The sequence below is a fragment of the Amblyomma americanum genome, chromosome 10 (genome assembly GCF_052857255.1).
Source record: "Amblyomma americanum isolate KBUSLIRL-KWMA chromosome 10, ASM5285725v1, whole genome shotgun sequence".
NCBI lineage: Eukaryota > Metazoa > Arthropoda > Arachnida > Ixodida > Ixodidae > Amblyomma > Amblyomma americanum.
In genome coordinates this window covers 86,953,457-86,972,483 of record NC_135506.1, presented here as the reverse complement: position 1 = coordinate 86,972,483, position 19,027 = coordinate 86,953,457, and the positions used below count along the sequence as shown (strand labels likewise).

The window sequence follows — 19,027 nt, the reverse complement described above, 5'->3', positions numbered from 1 at the left end:
ACGGCGCGGTTGCACAAAGCAGCAGGCGGCATCGAGATCTCCCATGGTTGCAAGAGCCAAGTTATTTATTTATTTTTTTGCCACAAAAAACGGATGGGTGCTCGAGGGCGGTCGCGTTTAAAGTTGCCGGCTTGAAACTAAAGCTGGCGCAGGACGCTTCAACAGCTTCCGCTAGATCCAAAGGGTCCACTGGATCAGGCTCTCTCGCCCACTTGCATGTACCTTCAGACATGTCGTGTGAGTGGATTAAGTTAGCCGAGCTCGAAAAGAACTCCTCCACCCAACTGCCGAAGGTATTGAATTGAACGCGCACCTCGCCGCGGAGCCGAATCAGTCTGGCCGGGCCGCGGCGGCTGGCGCACTCGGCGCGAAATAGAGACATGCTCCAAGTCTCCCCACCAGTGCGGTCAGAGTGCGCCGAAGCTGCCGAACGCGTCGGCGGTCAAGCACAGTCTGAGTATAGAGGGTCTCGCTTTGGCCAACGTGACGTCGCCGTGCAGCGCACGCGTTACGCCGGAGCATAAACGCCCCTGAACAGAGCCTGCGCTGAACTGCTAACCAACGTATTCGGTGGCGGCATCTATGGGAGCCACTGAAAGCCCCCCCCGCACACTCACTGAATAAAAAAAGAAATCCTGTGCTGAGGTTCGGAATCGAACCAGGGCCTTGGGCTTTTGAGGCGGAGACGCTACCACTCCGCCACGACGGCTCAAGTTGCAGCCATTAATAAAGGCGCATCTAGTGAATGCACTCTTCTGATGCAGAAATCTCCGCGCTTTCGCTAGGTATATCCTGGCCTAACAGAGCTAGGCCATCAGCAATTTTTCTTAACTGCATTGTACCTTGTCTCTTGTCCCTAATAAACGATTTCCGTTAAGTAGTTTGAAGTTGACTGGCACAGCTGGGAATGTTTCGCTGGGCGAGCATACGAATACACAAGTGCTACCTTGTACGATCACCGACCATCGTGCCAACATAGTTTTTCATCGACCGTGGCGATCATCTGACAAGCCTTAACAGGCTCCTTGAAGCGGCACTTGGAGCTCCTCTGCTGCTCGGCGCTTGTAAATCGAGGCGCATCAAAAACAAAACCACGGGGCACGCAAAGCTCATAGATGCGAAGCGCCATAAAAAATCGAAACTCTCCTGGCGGCCTGTGGCACCGCCAAGCATCGCTTTTCTTTGCTTCCAACATTCAGGTTGTCTTTTGTCGGCCTTCCTTCTGTGATAAAAGTGCACTATCGGTTTTAAAACAAAACTTACTTCAACATTGAACCGCGCAACCTTCCTTTGTCAGCCTCAGAGATTCGCGATTTCATGTAGGAAGGAAAATTCCTCCAAGGTGGCGTCTCTTGTCCTATGGCGTCACCAGGCTTGTACTTGCGAGATTGGCCTGTGGCGGCGATACCTGTATTTTGGTTCTTGCTATTTTCTACCTTACAAAAGCTTTGTTTTCAGTAAGAGTGGCGTTTTTGTGATCAGGAGCTGGTATTCTATCGATACAAGCCAACTTAAATTTCTCCTCAGTGTCCCTTTAAGTTTACCAAGAAATACAAGTGTTTCCCACAAGGAAAAAAATGAAAAATGGCAGTTGGCATGTCATTTTGCTATGGTGTAATTTATTTGGGGACGTCCACAATAAGCAGAATGTTTACATGTCATCTCCAATGCCTGGAGCTGCCTGGCTTTTGCCGGTATGTGTTTCAGCCTCTAGGCACCCCCAAGATGTTCTGTAGTACGTTAGCACTTAAGTTCACTGCTACATACGAGTGTTCTTTATAGGTTATTTTGCACAAAATTAAGAGAATACAAAACTAGCAGTGAGCGAGTAGTACCTTTTTCAAACTGAATCAAATATGAATAGTGTAACCTTGCTACCAAACTGAGTATAACAGTTTAGCTGAAAAACCAAATCGAATACAGATCGAATAGTGGTATAATCAAATTGAATACAAATTTAATATTTCGACAATAGTCACTAGTACTTGTGCAAATACTGAATGAGCAATCGTGAGGAACAGCGAAGTGCTACTTTCGCAGTTATAGCTATATTTGTTAAACGACACAATGCTGATCTCCACTTGGCGGGTAGCTACATGAAGTCAGAGTACTAACTTTATCATTGTCATGTTATGAGCATAGGAAAAGTACCTTTTGCTGCTGATAATGGAAGACAATAAACTAGCACCACATCTCAGTGCATGAGACGGGCGAGAACTTGCATACGAGGTATGGCCTCCGAGGACAGGCAAAAAGACCAAGTTTACTGAGCCTGCTTGGGCCCTGCCATGTCACCCATTCTCTGAGGCCATGTGTGAGGGTTACAAATGCAGCCACACAAATGGACCGCACCATGACGCTGAACCCTCCATTCCATGCATACCGATACTGGAAGCATGGTAATGTAGCATGTACGGTCCCCGTTTTCGGAATAGTGATAAAAGAAAAATACGGCAGGCCTTATTCGAACTTCGTGCCAATTATTCAAATGTATTCGATAAATTGAGGGCATATTCAATTTGTTTCGAATAATTTTGGGCATATGCTATTTGATTCGTCTGAGTAGTCAAATACGAGAATAGTTGATTCAGTATTCTAAATTTAAGAATATTCGCACACCACAATACAAAGCATGACACTTATTAAAGCCACATGCTGATATCACTACGGGAAGAAGCAGACCTAGATTAGAACTTGTTTCTACTTTTACCGCACTGATAGAATCTTCTTCAATGTAATTGACTTACCGATGCAATTAATCACTATGGATCAAAATGCTCACTGCAACAGCAAGACAAAAGTAATATTAGAACGGCTTCTTAATTTTTCAACACAGATCTCGCCTCTGAAGATGTCTCCACTCGTTAAAGTACCTCATACTCTCAGTAAAGCGCGTCCCTTTTATGTCGTGCTCGCCTGTGACTGCAGCAAGGAAGCAGGGGAGACGCAGCCGCTCACCGGAACGTGCGGTCGACACAGAATGCTGAGGGTCTTCTTCCGCTCACGGATGAAGCCGAAGTCGCCCTGGTTGAAGAATAGCTCCTCCTGCTGTTGCTTGTTTGAAGCCCTGAGAAAGAAAGACAATAAGGTCGCTGTTGGCACTGCTGCATGCTTTTGCTCCAATGACTCACACCGAAGCAGCATGGCGAAATCATCATTCCAAACCGCATCGCTTTTTTTATAGACGTAATCAGCTGCATCAGTGAAGCAGGGCTTCCAAAAAGAAACTGAACATGCACAAAGATCTCACCAATGTCAAAATGGAGTCTGGATTCACAATGTGCACCAAGTGTGATCAGACTACACCCCAATGTGACTTTTCTTCTGAAGTGACTACGCTGTATGAATCACAAAACGAGTTGCATTGGCTAAGTGACAGGAATAATCCTTTTAGTGCTATTGTGGATCGTTGAACAATAGAAATGGACTGTTAAAATGTCACTTAAGAAGTGTAACGAAATTGCATTAAACGTTTGTCTGAGTCCGATACTAAGCAGTCCCATGACATCAACTTGGCACAAGCTGGCATACAAAATAGCTCGCTCAAAATTCAAGGAATCAAACCCCATTGAAGATGCTCAAAGCCAGAAGCATCCTTCGTCACCAGCAAAGGGCTTTTGTTCCAGAACATAAGAATATGCAGTATATTTCAGGCAACTTGTGTATTTCTCAGTTCCCCAGCACACTGCATGGTAAGAGGGCAGAGGGGTGACATGGTGTTGGTTCTGTCAAGGTACAGTTGATGGTGACATTTGAAAAGAATTTTATTTTGGTGCAATGCATTTACTTTTGGCGTGCCAATGAGAATAAGCTCAAAGACATCAAAGGAGATGGCATGCAGAGACAGAGTTTGTGGTATATTTTCTGGGACAACACCAATGTTTTGTTGAGTACACACACTTCTCAATGTTAGTGAGAAAAGCAAAGATAGTTTGCCATGCTGATCCATAGAAAAAAAATTGAGCCTCAATGAGGAATTGACAACAAGCCACAATTCCCTTCAGATGCATAGTGCAGCACTCTTCTGGAACTTCTTGCAATTTAGCAGCTGACTTGAGTGCGTTAGACAAATAAAAGGAAACACCACAGGGAGAGAATGAAAACATGCAAGCAGTAGTATGCTAGTTCAGCAAAGGACGAACGTTCGCAGCGCATCAGCGCAGCACTGCGCATGAGGTTTTGTGGTGCTTGACTGTGCCGTGCGCGTTGCATAACTATTCCCTCTGTGCAATAGTCAAGAATAAGCAAATGCAGTACCTCCACAAGATGTAAACGAAATAAAAAACGTGATAACATAAAATAAGTCAACTGAAAATAAATAGTACATAAAGGGTCAATAAGTGCAGGATGGAAGGTATTACCGAGTGTTTTTTTCATAAGCCAACATAACACACTTTTTCATAAGCCAGAAGCCAGAGAGAACCCTCACAGCCATGACATCCTGAACAACTGATATAGTAAAGACCCTATAGAGTAAAGATTTCTGCTGGTCCGAGTGACTTAACTACAGAGGGTTCCACTGCAAATAGGTTCAACTGCATGCGGAATTGGTCATTCTCGGCTTTCCATTCACAGATCCCTGAGAGTCCGCATATCACTCCTGGTGCAGTGGTGTTGTGTTTAAGCAATACACCACTGACCTGTGATAGCAGGTGCTGCCACGAGTGGGGCTTGTGTGACCCAGGATGCTCTTCCCGAGCAATCTCTTGCGACCAATCATTTATTTAACCGCCATGGTGGTCAGTTTGCTCACAATGCAGCGAGCAAGTTGCGATGACACCACAAGGTCGCGTGACCTAATTGGCCCGCCTAAAGTTGCTTCTCCGGGGATTTTTTGCTCACAACTCTGAAGACGCTGACGACGATGACACTGGATTTTCTGCACTACACAAGCCTTAACGCTGTCGCGTTAAAACAGACGAAAAAAAAACTTAAGGGGACACTTAAGCTCTGCCTTGAGTGTACGACATGATAACGTTAGTGGCTCCCTTTAGCAGCCTGAAGTCCTCTTTTCCGTATTATTTCACAGACAAGGTCATTCCCTACTTAACATTCATAGATTGCGGGGAGTCCTCATAGCACTACTGGTGCAATGGCGCATTGGTTGAGTGATGCGCAACTGCCCCGGCCGGTGAGGCTTGTGAGATCCAGGTTGCTCTTCCTGAGCAATCTCTTGCGACTAATCATTAGTTTAACTGCCACCTGCCACGGTGGGCAGTTTGCTCACCATCTGCTGGGCAGGTTGCCACCTTCCATTGTGGGCAGGTTGTGATGATGTAACAAGGTCATGTAATCTAGGTGGCATGTAGGCCACCTGCTTTTTTTGTTCACAATGCTGACAATGCAGATACTGGATTTTCTGCCAAATGCAAGCCTTATTGCTCTAATGTTAAAACAGCCAAAAGTAAAAACCTGCTGCACAGAGGAAACGAAGACAAAACCAGAGACAAGACTAAAAGCGAAAGAAAACAAGATGTTAACTTTGGGGTTTAACATCCTAAAGCAATGCATGGGCCTTGAGGGACGCCGCAGTGGACGGCTCCGGACTAATGTAGACTACCTGGGCTTCCTCAACGTGCGCTGACACTACACAGAACACAGGCGTTATTGTTTAAAAAAACATTGTGCAGAATAACACAGGACGGGAGGGGGAAACACACACACACACAAGAGCTTGTGTGTGCGTGCATGTTTCTCCCTCCCGTCGTGTGTTATTCTGCACAAAGTTTTTTAAATTTGTCGCTACACCAACCGGCCCAACGTTCTACCCTATTGGGCGTTATTGTATTTCGCCTCCACTGAGATATGGCCAAAAGCTAAACTTTTGCAATTTAAAAATAAAGATATCGAAGGTGACTGCGGAAGCTTTACCACGCCATTGTCGCAACACAGTGTGCATCTGGAAATTGAAATGACAGCACAGGGCGCAGATTCTAGTGGTGCTGAGCAGACAGCAGAAGCCTCAGAGACAGATCAGCATCAGAGGTCACAAGAGATTGCCAGGGATAAAATATTCCAAGCACCAGTGCAGTGTTTCAGAGCCAGGCATACACCAGTGACCCGCTTGGAACCAGTGGAGGCAACTGAGCAAATTTGTGGGGTGTGGCTATAATATTTGCAGAAACAAAGGACACGAGAAACTAACTGAGGCCAGGAACAGGGTGGTATCACTCAAGCGCACAAAAATAAGGCCACTGAATTTTGCCCCGGTTAATTTGATCTGCCTCACCTATGAACTGCACGGTTGTGTTGCAATACCAGACCAGGCATTGCAAGAATTTTTTATTTATTTCAGGAATTTAGATCAAATTTTTTTAGCATATTAGAAAACATTTTGCGACTACTGTAAAAAAATTTGCCTGTTAGATGAGCAGAAAATTGCTTACTAATACATAATTTTCCTCTGAATCTTATGGAAAGGCTGCAGAGTTAAAAAATTGCGCCAGAAGGCTAATTCAACATTCATGGTGTTATACTGGAATGCTAAAGTTCAAGACATTCTTGTAATTTTTCTTTTAAAAGCACAAAATTTAGTACTGAGTTTTTTTGCAGTGCAGTGCCATTGGCATTTCTAGAGTGAGATGAAAATTTCATGCAATCAATTTAAAAATCATAAATTTCAAAAGCAAAGAATGTTTTGACCTGCATTATGGCTCCTGGAGTGCAACAAAACAGACGGAGTTAATATAGATCAAACAATTGCACAGAAATCTGCTCCGCAAGGTGAGTACCTTGTAATGAAACCGTAATGAAGTTCCCAGCAGTGCACAACCAACAAGGTTCACGAAACAAATTTTTTAGTGTACATCCCGGTCAATTTTAACAACGAAACTTCAAGACAACATAAAAAACAAGGCATACAAGTGGATACGACCACGATCAAAAAATAAACTCGCCCAATTTTTGTGGTTTCAAAGTCACGTAAGCATGCATTCAGCATTCGGTGAAGCACTCGGGCCCCTTTGGGGTAGCCACTGCTTTTAGTGCATTGAAGTGAGGACAATCACGGAGCCAAAAGAAAGACACAGCAATGTCAGACAAACTCACCAGCCAGCAGAGTCTTCGGGGCACTTGGTGGGGCTGTACCTGTCTCGCACCGAGCAGTCCACTTCGTACCCCCAGCAACTCGTGCCATTGATGCGGTGCTGCAGGAAATTTCAGAGCAAGGAAGGAAGCCTGAGCCGAATTCTCTTCCTGGTATGCCACCAGAAAAAACAGTGGACAGAAGCCAATCACGGCTGCCCTAAATGTCAAATCTTGAAAGAGTACCGAGCTCTGTGAACATGCTACCAATGAATACATTCTCCTGCACACAGTCCGGCTCAACTATACTTCATGACAACTTTATCTGGCAATGGGGTGGAAGTTATGGAGCTTAACGTGCCTTTTCTTTCTACGCAGTGGGATATAGTCCACAGTTGCAGTTCTTAGTTTTCTTTTAAGACATGATGTGCTGCGAATATTCATTATTTAAGGCATATTTAAAGCATAACTGCCAACTTTCAACAAAAAAAAAAATTCGCTGGCATTGCAGTTCGAACCCAGGCCCTCTGTAAGCCAGGCAGGCACACAACGCATGAACCACGAAAGGTCGTTGGTTCAAGCATATTAGACGAGCATGAAGTGAGCATGTGGTGCGTACGAAGGGAAAGTGTGTTGGAGATGTGTACTGATGTTAGACAACTGACAAAAAAGAAAGTTTGCAAAAAAGAAAGTTGTTGACGTTCAAATGCAAATGCCCTCGCATTTCCCCAATGCAGCAGACTACAGTGCTCCACAATTATTTATGAAAGGTTATGGAAAGACCATCACTCATCAACATTTGGCTTTGGATGCCTCCAGGCTGACATCAGTGGAACTATGATCCAGGCTGTTCTGGACAGAAAGACTGCTTTGCCAAAAAGCTCACAAGCCAAATCACAGGCGCTGACCCCTCAACTTTTTAATTCCTGACATTAGAAAAGGGCCAAGTTACAGTCTTTCTCGCAGTCAAGTTTTATCCTTCCAACATAGCAGAATGGGATCAAGGGCTTATTATGTCTGCTCAACAGTGCAATGAGCGTCTTGGTTCTGGCGGCAATAAGTAGCATAAAAAAAAACGTTTTGCATGGCTGCTGCCCTCCCCATTAGGTCATGTTCCGCGTGCACCTACAATACATCACACCATTTCACACCCACTGCTGCTATGGCTGGGCTGGCACTGGCTAGCCATTTCAAAGCTAGGTTCAATGTAATATGAATACATTCACAAGCAGAAGGGGAGAACACAGAAACCACTGGTCACGTATACTCCATCTCACAAGTTGTTTACAATGCGTTGAAGGCTGTAGCAATCTGAGACAATCAGAACGGCATGCACTGCAAAGCATGTCCGTCCATGCCTCTTACCAAACGACTAGTGACTCGATCACTGGGAAGGAAAATGCACCAGTCTCCACCTGCTGTATGCAAGAGACTCGGCTGACTCGGCAGACACCATGTTTACGAATGGTGGCACACCACTTTGCGGCAGGCCTCTGCAATTCTGTGTTTGTGCAGACTTTCTCTGCTAATTTAATCAGTGAATGAAATGTTCGGCGTACTTTCATAGCACCACAGTGAAGTGTTTTTTCAATTCCTGCAATAACTGTTCAAGAAATAGTCACAGCACTGCGAAAATACTTCAAGGAATACTTGCTGTCTTCCTTGGCCCTAATTCGAGAAGAGAGCTCTGCCTTCCACAGTACTGGAAACAACTTGTGAGATAAAGTATAATGAGCCCCAACACATGACATGCGAAGGTTGTGGGTTTGGATACCAACACAGGAATGTGAATGTCTTTTGTTCTACCCTCTATAAAGTTGTCATATCTAAATCACTATGCTACTATGCTAAATCACTATGCTACCCCTATGCTACCCCTACTATGCTAAATCACTATGCTACCCCACCCCAATCAACACTATACTAAACAACATGGGCCAGGATGCTTTATCTTTAGAAGTCCCCCCATACTAAAACAAGAATACACTAAACAAAGTCTACAATCCTGTGTACTCTTCTTGGTTTCAAAGGCTGCCAGCTTGTTTCCAACATACATCCACTTTAACAGCAATGGCCCTCATCTAGCCTGGAAAAGGAGTTACATATATAGTGCAAGAGTCATGCAGTGTGGAACTCTATAAGTTTAAAAAAAATCTAGCAAAAAACTGACATCCTTGATGTAAGGAATGTAGAGACATTGGCCGTGAGTGATTAAAAGACTGCATCAAGATCCTTTCTCGTAATGTACGTAAACAAGAAAAATCGTGCGGCAGAATGACGGTGTGTGATGCCCTTTCAACACTGCACTGAGTAATTACAGTGGCAAAGAGTTCTGAGTTAAGAGTGGCAAAGAGATCTGAGTTAAGGGGGATGCGATTTTGAAGTTCAAATAAAATGGCCAAAAATTTGGTTTTTGTGCTTGTATCCACTTATATGTTTCATTTTTACGCTGTCCTTAAATGTCACAGCTGAAATCAACCGGGAAGTAATCGTTAAATAAACTGTTTCGCAAACCTCAGCGACTGCGCATTGCAGGGAAATGCCCAAACAGTGGGCACTTTTCTCCATTACGCGTTTTTACGTAGATATTCGCCTTGTGGAGCAGATTTTTTCATGACTTTGTTACTTAGTTTCAGCCCATCTTTTCTGTTGTACTCCTAGGACCATCAGAGGAGGTCAAGGCATTCTTTGTTTTTAAAATTGCTGCTCTTCTCACATTAGATGAGCCAATGGACACTGCATCACAAAAATTCAAAACCACAATTTGTGCTTAGTAAAAAAAAAAATTCTAAGAATGCCTTAATCTGTATGTAACACACCAGTAGGAACGCAATAAATGTTCAACCAGCCTTCTGACACATTTTCTTAACTCTGGAGCCTTTGCACAAGATTCAGAGGAAAAATATATATTGAAAACAGGTTTCCACAGATAAAACAGTGAAAGTTTCAAAGAGTGGTGATAAAATTTTTTCTAATATGCCCCCAAAATTCTTGCAAATACATCAAGAAATTAACAAATTTTTGCTAAAAGCTACGTCCCCCTTAAGTCAAAAACTGTTCTTTGTGCCATTCCTCGTGAGATAACCATCAGAAACTGCAGTGGCTGTACAAGTTGCAACAAGGAGCATGGATAGACTTATCTTGAGAAGGTGAAGGACAGCACCAGTTGAGTGGAGCATCAACTTTTGAGAAATGGTAATGTTACAAGGGGCGGGGGTGCATGTACAGTCTCTGCCCAAAGTAATCAGGCAATGGGGCTTGTTCCTCAGCTGTTGAGTAGAGCCCTCATAGCACCCCTTCAGCTCTAATACCTGTGCCAGATGTACAATTTTAATGCCGTTAAGTGCTTGCTGCCTTAACTTTTGAGGGCATTCGGGCAGTGTCACACAAATAAATTTAATGGCATTAGCCCTACTGCCATTTGCGACCTATTGGGTTCGCCACAACACATTCGCCCAAGCAATGTGCACTGTCATGTCACGCCTATTCCACACGTAGAAAAGCATGCAGCTTTGTTGGTAACAATATTGAGTAGCAGAGTAGCAAGTAGTTTATTCACGACTTTCAGTCAGTTGAGGCATCTCTACTGCATCTTCAAAGAGAATGGCAGCATTTTTACCAGAACTTCTGATTGATACTTTCGGCTTGTGTACTGACACACGAGTTTGCGGCTACTTTTTCGACTTGTCAATCAGAAAAAGCAACATTTTCTGCAAAAATTTTTATATTCCATTTGAAGGACTTTACCAATATGTTGTGCCCCCGCATTAGCACTGTTTAAAATCAGGTGAAATTCTAGACTGCACTGCTGGTCTTATCGCCGTAGTGACTGCAGCACTAACTCCGAAAATAATGCAATCAGCAAACTTAAGGCCAGCATTTACTGCCATTTCTTGTGCACTTGCGACACGGTTAAGGTAAAGAGAACGCTTGCCCTCGCCTTTTCTGTTGGTCTTTAGGGATGCCATAAGGGTTTCACTGTTTAGTTGAGAAGCAAACTCCTTTGACCCGTTACTTTTGGCAAATGCATTACACCTGCATGAAAATAAAAAACTCGACAAATCTGTTTCCCCATGGCTAACGTCCTGGTCAAGAAATGGTGACAATACACTGAGCTCGAAGGAGGCTATCTTTAACAGCAATCCAGCTTTTTTTCATTCAATACACCTTTTATGCTTGAGCACTACACATATCTGTGCGATTTCTTTCTCCAAGCTGTGTCACTGACACCCTTCGCCCATTTGCACACCTTGTACGGACAAGAGGCGTCCTCTTGGCACCTCCGCGCAGCGTCCGGGTTGTTGCGGAAGAATGGTCCCATGTGCTCGTCGGGAAGCCTGGCGTCATGCAGCTTACGGCTGGACCCCGGAGATTCGGACGCCGCGATCGCGGCCACAGCGGCCACGAGAAAGCCTGCGCGGGGGGGCCATTAAGAACGTATAGGCACAAAGATCACTCGACGCAATATTATATAAATAAGACGATGCAAGACTACTTTTGCACACCGCATGAAAAAAAAGAGCGTAAACTTGTCGATCCGAAACACGGCAGGGACAGTGCACAATATACGAAAACGATGTGTGAGGTATGCGCATGCTGTCGTGTCTCAATAAGGAGTATTCGCTCCTATTCCCAAACGATCCTGAATGAAATCGGACTCGTTCTACTGCGCGCCCTACAACGATCGCATGAAGGAATCGGACGGTGAAACCTGTTCTATAAAAGCGCCTACACAATGTAAGCGGTGACAGAAAGCTGAAACAATACAAGGCACCACAAAGAGCTGCAATGAGGAAACAAAAATTTAAGAACAAACATGAGACAGGTCGCCACGGATCTTTTCGTTCACTGTCGCCGCAGCAGGCGCAGTATACTGACGCTTATCGCGATCTCTTTCGCATGAGTCAATGCACTGAACAGGTTTTTGGCTTGTCCAGTTAAAGTTCGTACGCCACTCTGGGAGAGAATGCATTGAATGTCGCCGATGTCAGCTGCAACAAAGTTAGCGCAAGCTTCTGCCTGTATTCAGGACCTAACATCTTGGGCAATATTCAACGAGTTCGAGCTGACGAAACAAGGAGCTAGAGGTAAGCTCTCCTCATGAACTGTCAACTCGAAGCCGACTTCTGCCAATCGACGAAACAAAGATCCAACACTCACGGTACACGCCATGCATGTTGCTCGGACAGTAACTCAGCTGATCTTGCTCATACACTTCATTTCGTGATAAGAAAAAGGGGCTCGACAATGAAAGGAACGTTTTTTTCCGCCGCCTGCACCTCACATGCCGGTCAATCCCAGGCATGCCCCATGCTTCCTTGTGCTCAGTGTGCTGTCTGCCAGTGCTGTGGCATGTTGCAAGTTGCGCGTCCGCGCCATAAGTGTCGCCACGGTCGGAACGATTGCAGCGATCCTGGTATCTGGCGGCTCATGTGTTCTAGGTTTCCATAATGGAATTTATTAATTTTGATTTTTAGAACGATTGTCACTGATATTGCAATGCCCAAGATGCCTAAAATCACTTTTGTACATCGATTGTCACTACTGATGTTTCCTTTAATAAACTGTTCTTTGGAGAAAACTATTTACGTTTTTGGTACTCGAGCGAGCGCCCTAAGCAGCTGCTAATCAGCCGCGCTGGCCGCGCCGCCAACTCCCAGGCACCGCCACCGTCGCATTTCAAAATCGTCCCCATTGGCTCTACGGGAATGTCACACCCTTGCTGTCTGCTTCTCCACTTGACAGGTACCTTGTTGCCAGACTGCAAATAATTCATGGCTATTTTGTTCGAAATGTGCGCCTCCTATCATGACCAAAACTAACTTTCTTAACAAAACAGACGTTACCATCGAAAATTGCAAATTGTTTTCGTACTCTGTGAGTAGATGTAGTATGCTTCTCTATGAGGCTGCAGCAGTAGAGAAAAATGTACGCAAAACACGCGCTCTTGGGGTTGTCTGCTAATCGTGATGATGACGGCGATGATGATCTGTGGCTGTACCCTTTTAAAGTTTCTTTAGAAACTCTATGAGATGCAGGACTGCGCCTGGCCCAAATAAAATTCAGAAATGAAACTAAACATCCGACCAAAGAGCGACGTATTCGTCTGCATACCTTCAATAGCGCTTCGTGACAGAGAAATTGATTATCTGCGTGCGATGTCTTAATATTTTACCACGTGTACATCTTGTGCGTTTTCCATGCTTTCTTCTTTTTCTTCTATTCGACGAACGTGCATTAAAAATATGGTTGTTATTCAGCGTCGTGTCCCACCTCTCTCTTTTTTATTTCGTGCTGCGCTGCTCCCGTCACAAGATCATGCACTAACCAGCCCAAACTTTCACCTTGTTAAAGCACATTTCATGTAAACAGGTAAGTCTGAATGGCTTAGCCAGCAAGCAATCACACGAGTGGACAGATGTATTACACCACCTGTAACGTAAGCATGTGCCTGAAATTTGGCACATATGTGCGCTTAGATGCCTGAAGTCTGCATGAAAAAGAAGAAATAATTTTATTGAGCCAGAGCCGAGAAATCTAGCATTAACCTTCTGGGGCCGTCCCTGGGACGCAACTTTTTGGACACGGCTAGTTGTCGGGGCGTTTTTTGGATGTCTTCGGGAAAAATGACCTCCTGGGGACATTCCAAATGTCCTGATGTGATATTTATGTGAGATTTTGAGGAGGTTTTGTGTTTGTTGGGTACAGATTAGGCGGAAAGGTCGTCAAGCAAACGCCGGCTTCCCTGTTTAGTGTATGTGTTCGATATTGTGCTAGCTACTAGCAGATATTCAGGAATATTTGCAAACTCTGGGAAATTGCTGGGGAGACGAAGGAGACACTCCAGGTTTCAGTTTTAGCGCCATTAAGTCAGGCCTGATGATTTCCAACAATACAACTCATCAGGTACGTGCTTACAATAGGCGAGATACCCACAGCAGCTGAATACAAATATCTAGGGGAGTGGGCAAATGAAGGACGGATCTACACGGAAAAACACGAGCAGTCTCTAGGAAAATTAAGGGATGAAGAGATACCTGAATGTTGACAAATGCGGCGTATTCGTATTTCCACCAGACACGCCTTTGCACATATTTCATTAGTCCATCGCTCTAACGTGATTCCACAAGTGGAATTCGTTAAATATCTACGTGTTACCTATCACCCAGCATTAGGTTAATTGGAGCCTTCATATAAAGAACATTGTGTTTAAAGGAGAGCGCGCTCTAGGCCAATAAAAAGTTTGGGATGCGCCGCGACAGATTATTGTTACTATACGGAGCCTATGTAAGACCTATACTTGAATTCGGGTCAGACATGATGCAATTCTCAAGAATCTTGAAGGTATGAATGTCGGGGCAAAAACCTTTGCCTACATAAGCAGCTTCCTCTCAGAGAGAAGGCTCAAGCTAAAATTCCTAGAGGCTGAATCTCCAATCATCAAGACAAAAGACAGAGGCACACCACAAGGATCGGTACTCTGCCCCTTGCTTTTCAACATAGCAATGATCAACATCCCGTCTCTGCTCAAAATAATCCCAGACATCAAGTTCAGCCTCTACGCCGATGACATTAACATCTGGCTAAAGGAAGGCTCGGACGCGGAAATACAAGAGAAACTATACAACACGCGGCCAAAACAGCTACAGAGTACGCAGCGAAAATAAAACTCAAGTGCTCGCCGCAAAAATCAGAACTACTAGTCTACACAAGTAAGAAGGAAAAATCAAGTTTCGACATCATAGTAGACAGCCAAAAAGTACCCATGGTGAGCCAGATCAGGATCCTCGTCCTCATTATTCAAGCCGACGGCAAAAACGGCTCCCTAATCCACAAACTAGTAGTAGTAGTAGTAGTAGTAGTAGTAGTATTTTTTATTTGGCCATATAATACAATATGCCCTCGAGGTGAGGCAAAAGGAGGAAGACGAGGCAAACCTCCTGACGAGGCCTACACCTCGAATAATACATCGAACAGTGGCCGCATGGCAAAAAACAAAAAAGACACTTTAAAAACAAGCGACAAAAGTTATATGATAGAAATAGCAAACACTGAAAAAGCGATGCAAAGATAATAAACAGCAATTGGCAGAAAACATTATATGCACACTCGGCAGTAAAAGAAGCAACGCAAAAGACAAAATATACAAAGTTAGCTGAATTTATACAGGAAAAAGAATCTTCAGTTTTTTCTTAAAACCAGATACACTATGACTTTCTACGGCAATTTTTATTAGAGACTGATAAGCATTGCACAATGTTACAATTTGGTTATCTATACTTTGTTTTCCATAGTTTGTTCAAGGTCTTTCAGTGGATAAGGCGACCGTACGTAAACCATACATAACATTTCTTGAATTATAAGCATTTTGGAAAGACCTGAAATTATGCTTTACTTTATAAAAAACGTGAACAGCCAAACTCAAATTGTAGGAATGAAAGAAATTGCAAACATGAAATGTTTCGAAAAGATTGTTTTCGACAACTGTGCTTGAACATATTGAGCGTAGCTTTTTTCTGAAGAGAAAGCAATTTATACGAATCGGTTTTGTTGCAGGTTCCCCACACCTGATTGCAGTATACAAGATGGGAATGAACAAGGGCAAAGTATAATTGTCTTCTAACCTGTAGTGGAAGTAGATGCCTAATACGATAGATAACACAAAAAGACCTGGTCATTTTTAGTCTAATGCAGTTTACATGATCTGTCCACCCCATATCACTGCGAAAATACACACCTAGAAAGCGGCAACTATAAACTTGCTCGATGTTCAAGTCATTAAAAGCTAGTTTGACGCGATGATCTAATGGTTTGTTTTTAGGATGAAAGAGCATAAACTTTGTTTTGCTGACATTTAACTTAAGTTGATTAACAGACAGCCAAACCGCTAACTCGTTAAGGCAGGCATTAGATTGTTGTTGAAGTACTTGGAGATTGGAGCCAGAAAAAAAAGGCATTAGTATCATCGGCATATATCATAATGTTAGGAGTTAATGGAATGTCAACAATGTCATTAATGTATAAAATGAATAAAAGTGGTCCTAAAATTGAACCCCGAGGGACACCGACATTTATCGCACCAAAAGTAGATTTTGCATCATGAATCTGAGTGTACTGGATAAGTGCGGTTAGGTAACTCTCCAAAAGTGCATTTGCAATTCCACGGATAACGTAAGTCTCTAATTTATGAAGTAGTATTGAATGCTTCTCATAATAGAAGGCTTTGCACAAATCAAGAAAAATTCGAACAGAAAAAAGCTTATTGTCAAAATTGTTAATTATAGAGTTTTTAATATCTAACAGAGCTGATTGGGTTGATTTACCGGCCTGAAAATCGTACTGTTGGGGACAGATTAGATGCTTAGTTTGTAAGAAGTTATTTATTCGCCTGAAGAGAACACGCTCAGCTAATTTTGAAAAAAGAGGCAATACCGAAATGGGACGATAATTGTTCGGGTCATTTTTATTGCCACCTTTGAATAGCACGGCCACACATGCGACTTTTAATTTGCTAGGGAATACACCAGAGAGCAGCATTCTATTACAAATATGCGTAAGGGGGCCAGCGATAATATTAACTGCACATTTGATAGGAAAAACAGCTACTTCGTCGTTTACAGGTGAGCACGTGTTTCTAAAGGCATTAATGATAGAAACAACTTCATCCGCTGAAGTGGGGGACAGAAATATAGAATCAGTGCTGCAGGAGGGCAAATAAGTGTCTACAGTTCAAGTCAAATGGCAGCTAACTGAAGGCTGGTATGCTCCGGCAGCTAAAAAATGTTTGTTGAGTTTATTTGCAAGTGACTTACCGGTATAATTCACCCCAATGATTTTTAGCTCAGATGGAAGATCATTTTCCTTGTTCTCTGTGATGGCGTTAATACCTTGCCAAAGTACTTTAGGGTTGTGCAGAATACACGAGAACTTATTAATATAGAAAAGAGATTTAGCCTTCTTTAAATCTCAATTTAATTTGTTACGAAACTTCTTAAACTTAATTAAATCATCCGTGCATCGTGTTTTCAAAAAATGAAAGAACATTTTATTCTTTTGCTTTATTTGTTTCAAAAGCGCGCCTGTCATCCACTCTTTTCTAGCCTTTCTGTGTTTTTTTTATAGTTTGGGTTGGGAACGCAGCGCCGTGTTACGTCTCGCCTACAACGCGCGGTATAGCCGGCGCGGATGCAACGGACGCCGCGGCTTCGTTCATCGCGGCCGCAACGCCTCCCGCCAAGCGTGTCCAGGCAGGTTTCAGTGCCACGTGTCGTCGTGCGTGCGTGTGTGTGTGTGTGTGCATGTTTTGCCCACGCTTGTCAAAGCGCGGCAGCCGGGGAGAGGAGCTCCCCAACTGGGAGGCGAGGAGGTCTGACCGGCGCCGGCCTGGCGGACGCGCCCGTCACGTCTGGACATGTCGAAGCGACGCCGTATCGGATGACTCTTCCCAACTCGTTCCCTCTTGCCCTCGACTCCGATGGTATAAAACGCCGCTGCCCCGGACGCCGAGAGGGTTGGTTCGGCGCGCGCGCCCCTGCGCGCGCGTTCTTCCTTCTTCTTCTGAAACCCTACCTATCCTTCTCTCTATCTGCACGCCGGCAGTGGTTGTGGTGTTTTAACACCAGTCACAGGCCCGTGCATTTTCCTTTCCTCTTCCCCTTTCATCCACTTACTACTACTACGCCGAGAGAGATTTCGATTCCTTCCTTCGAGTAACGTGGTCGCCCTGACCGGCTGCTCTTTTGAGATGCCAGAATAAACAAGTTGTTCTGTTGCCAGTCGACTCATCCTTTGCCGGGACCTTCGGATGTTTCCAGCTTTGCCCCAGGCCGCCAGGCCAACGCTACCCTTGGGGCTTGCAACCCAAATGCAACAACTGGTTGCCAGCGGTGGGATCCCGACAACGGAGGCCAGCAGCGAAGATATGCGTTCAACTGTATGCTGAGCAGCACAACGACCATCCGGGAGCAGTGCAACGAGCCCTGTGTGATGACTGGTTGCCTGCAGCGGAACGACTGCGCTGAATTCTTGGCTGCGAGGTTTGGTGAGTGCGGGACTTTCTTCTTCTGAGTTTTGCCAGGCTTTTGTTAGTGTCAGAAACAGAGCTGGTAATTGTGTTGTCGTTGCTGCCGGGTTAGTTTGCGGCAAGACAATAGTAGGCAGTAGAGAAAGCAGCATTCGGAGCAGCCATGGATTTGAAGTCGTTGCGCAAACCGAAATTGCTGGAGCTTGCAAGAGAGTTGGGTCTGGATGTCTCAGACAAACTCAGAAAACCAGAACTGCTAAGGGCTATTCTTGAGTTGGAGGCTGAGGATGACGAGCTGTCGGAATGCCTTGAGACGATTGAGGAGAGGGAACAAAAAGAAAAAGAGAAAAACGAGCGCGAACGTAAAGAACAAAAAGAGAAAGAGGAGCGCGAACGTAAAGAGCAAAAAGATAGAGAGAAAGAAGAGCGCGACCGTCAACACGCTTTGGAAATGAAGCGTCTCGAGGTAGAGATGGAACGCGCTCGTAATGGAAGTCAGGCACACGGTGCAGGAGAACGGGTATCGTTCAAAATGACTGACCTGATGCGGCCGTTTAAGCTTGGAGAGGACATTGGTTTGTTCCTGGTTAACTTTGAGCGAACGTGCGAGAAGCAGGGGTTCTCTCGGGAAACGTGGCCACAGCGCTTGCTCACTTTGTTACCCGGCGAAGCGGCCGACGTAGTCGCTCGCTTGAAGAGAGAGGAGGCAGAGGATTTCGACCAAGTGAAATCAAGTCTGCTAAAAAAGTACAGGCTGTCAGCGGAGGCGTTCCGTCGGAAGTTTCGGGAAAATGAAAAAGGCAGAAATGAGTCATATACAGAGTTTGCCTACAGGCTTATGTCAAACATGCAGGAGTGGCTCAAAGAAGAGAAAGCGTTTGGTGACCACGAGAAAATTCTGCAGTGTTTCGGGCTGGAACAGTTTTATAGTCGGTTACCTGAGAACGTGCGGTACTGGGTCTTGGATAGGCCAGACGTTAG

At 44.5% G+C, this 19,027-nt stretch overlaps 1 protein-coding gene across 2 annotated transcripts in view; it reads right to left on the bottom strand.

Moving 5' to 3' along the window:
• Eogt (EGF-domain O-GlcNAc transferase) overlaps positions 1-19,027 on the bottom strand; it is a 160,429-nt gene that overhangs the window by 64,930 nt on the left and 76,472 nt on the right. Inside the window, exons 1-4 of one of the 2 annotated variants that reach the window (XM_077641227.1) lie at positions 12,184-12,313; positions 11,273-11,436; positions 7,048-7,145; positions 2,959-3,067 (exon numbers count right to left, since the gene is read on the bottom strand). In XM_077641227.1, the coding sequence (XP_077497353.1) occupies positions 2,959-3,067; positions 7,048-7,145; positions 11,273-11,436; positions 12,184-12,199 (387 nt within the window). In that variant the 5' untranslated portion in view covers positions 12,200-12,313. Of the gene's footprint in view, positions 1-2,958; positions 3,068-7,047; positions 7,146-11,272; positions 11,437-12,183; positions 12,314-19,027 lie in introns of those variants that run through there. The other variant, XM_077641228.1, reaches the window with a different exon arrangement.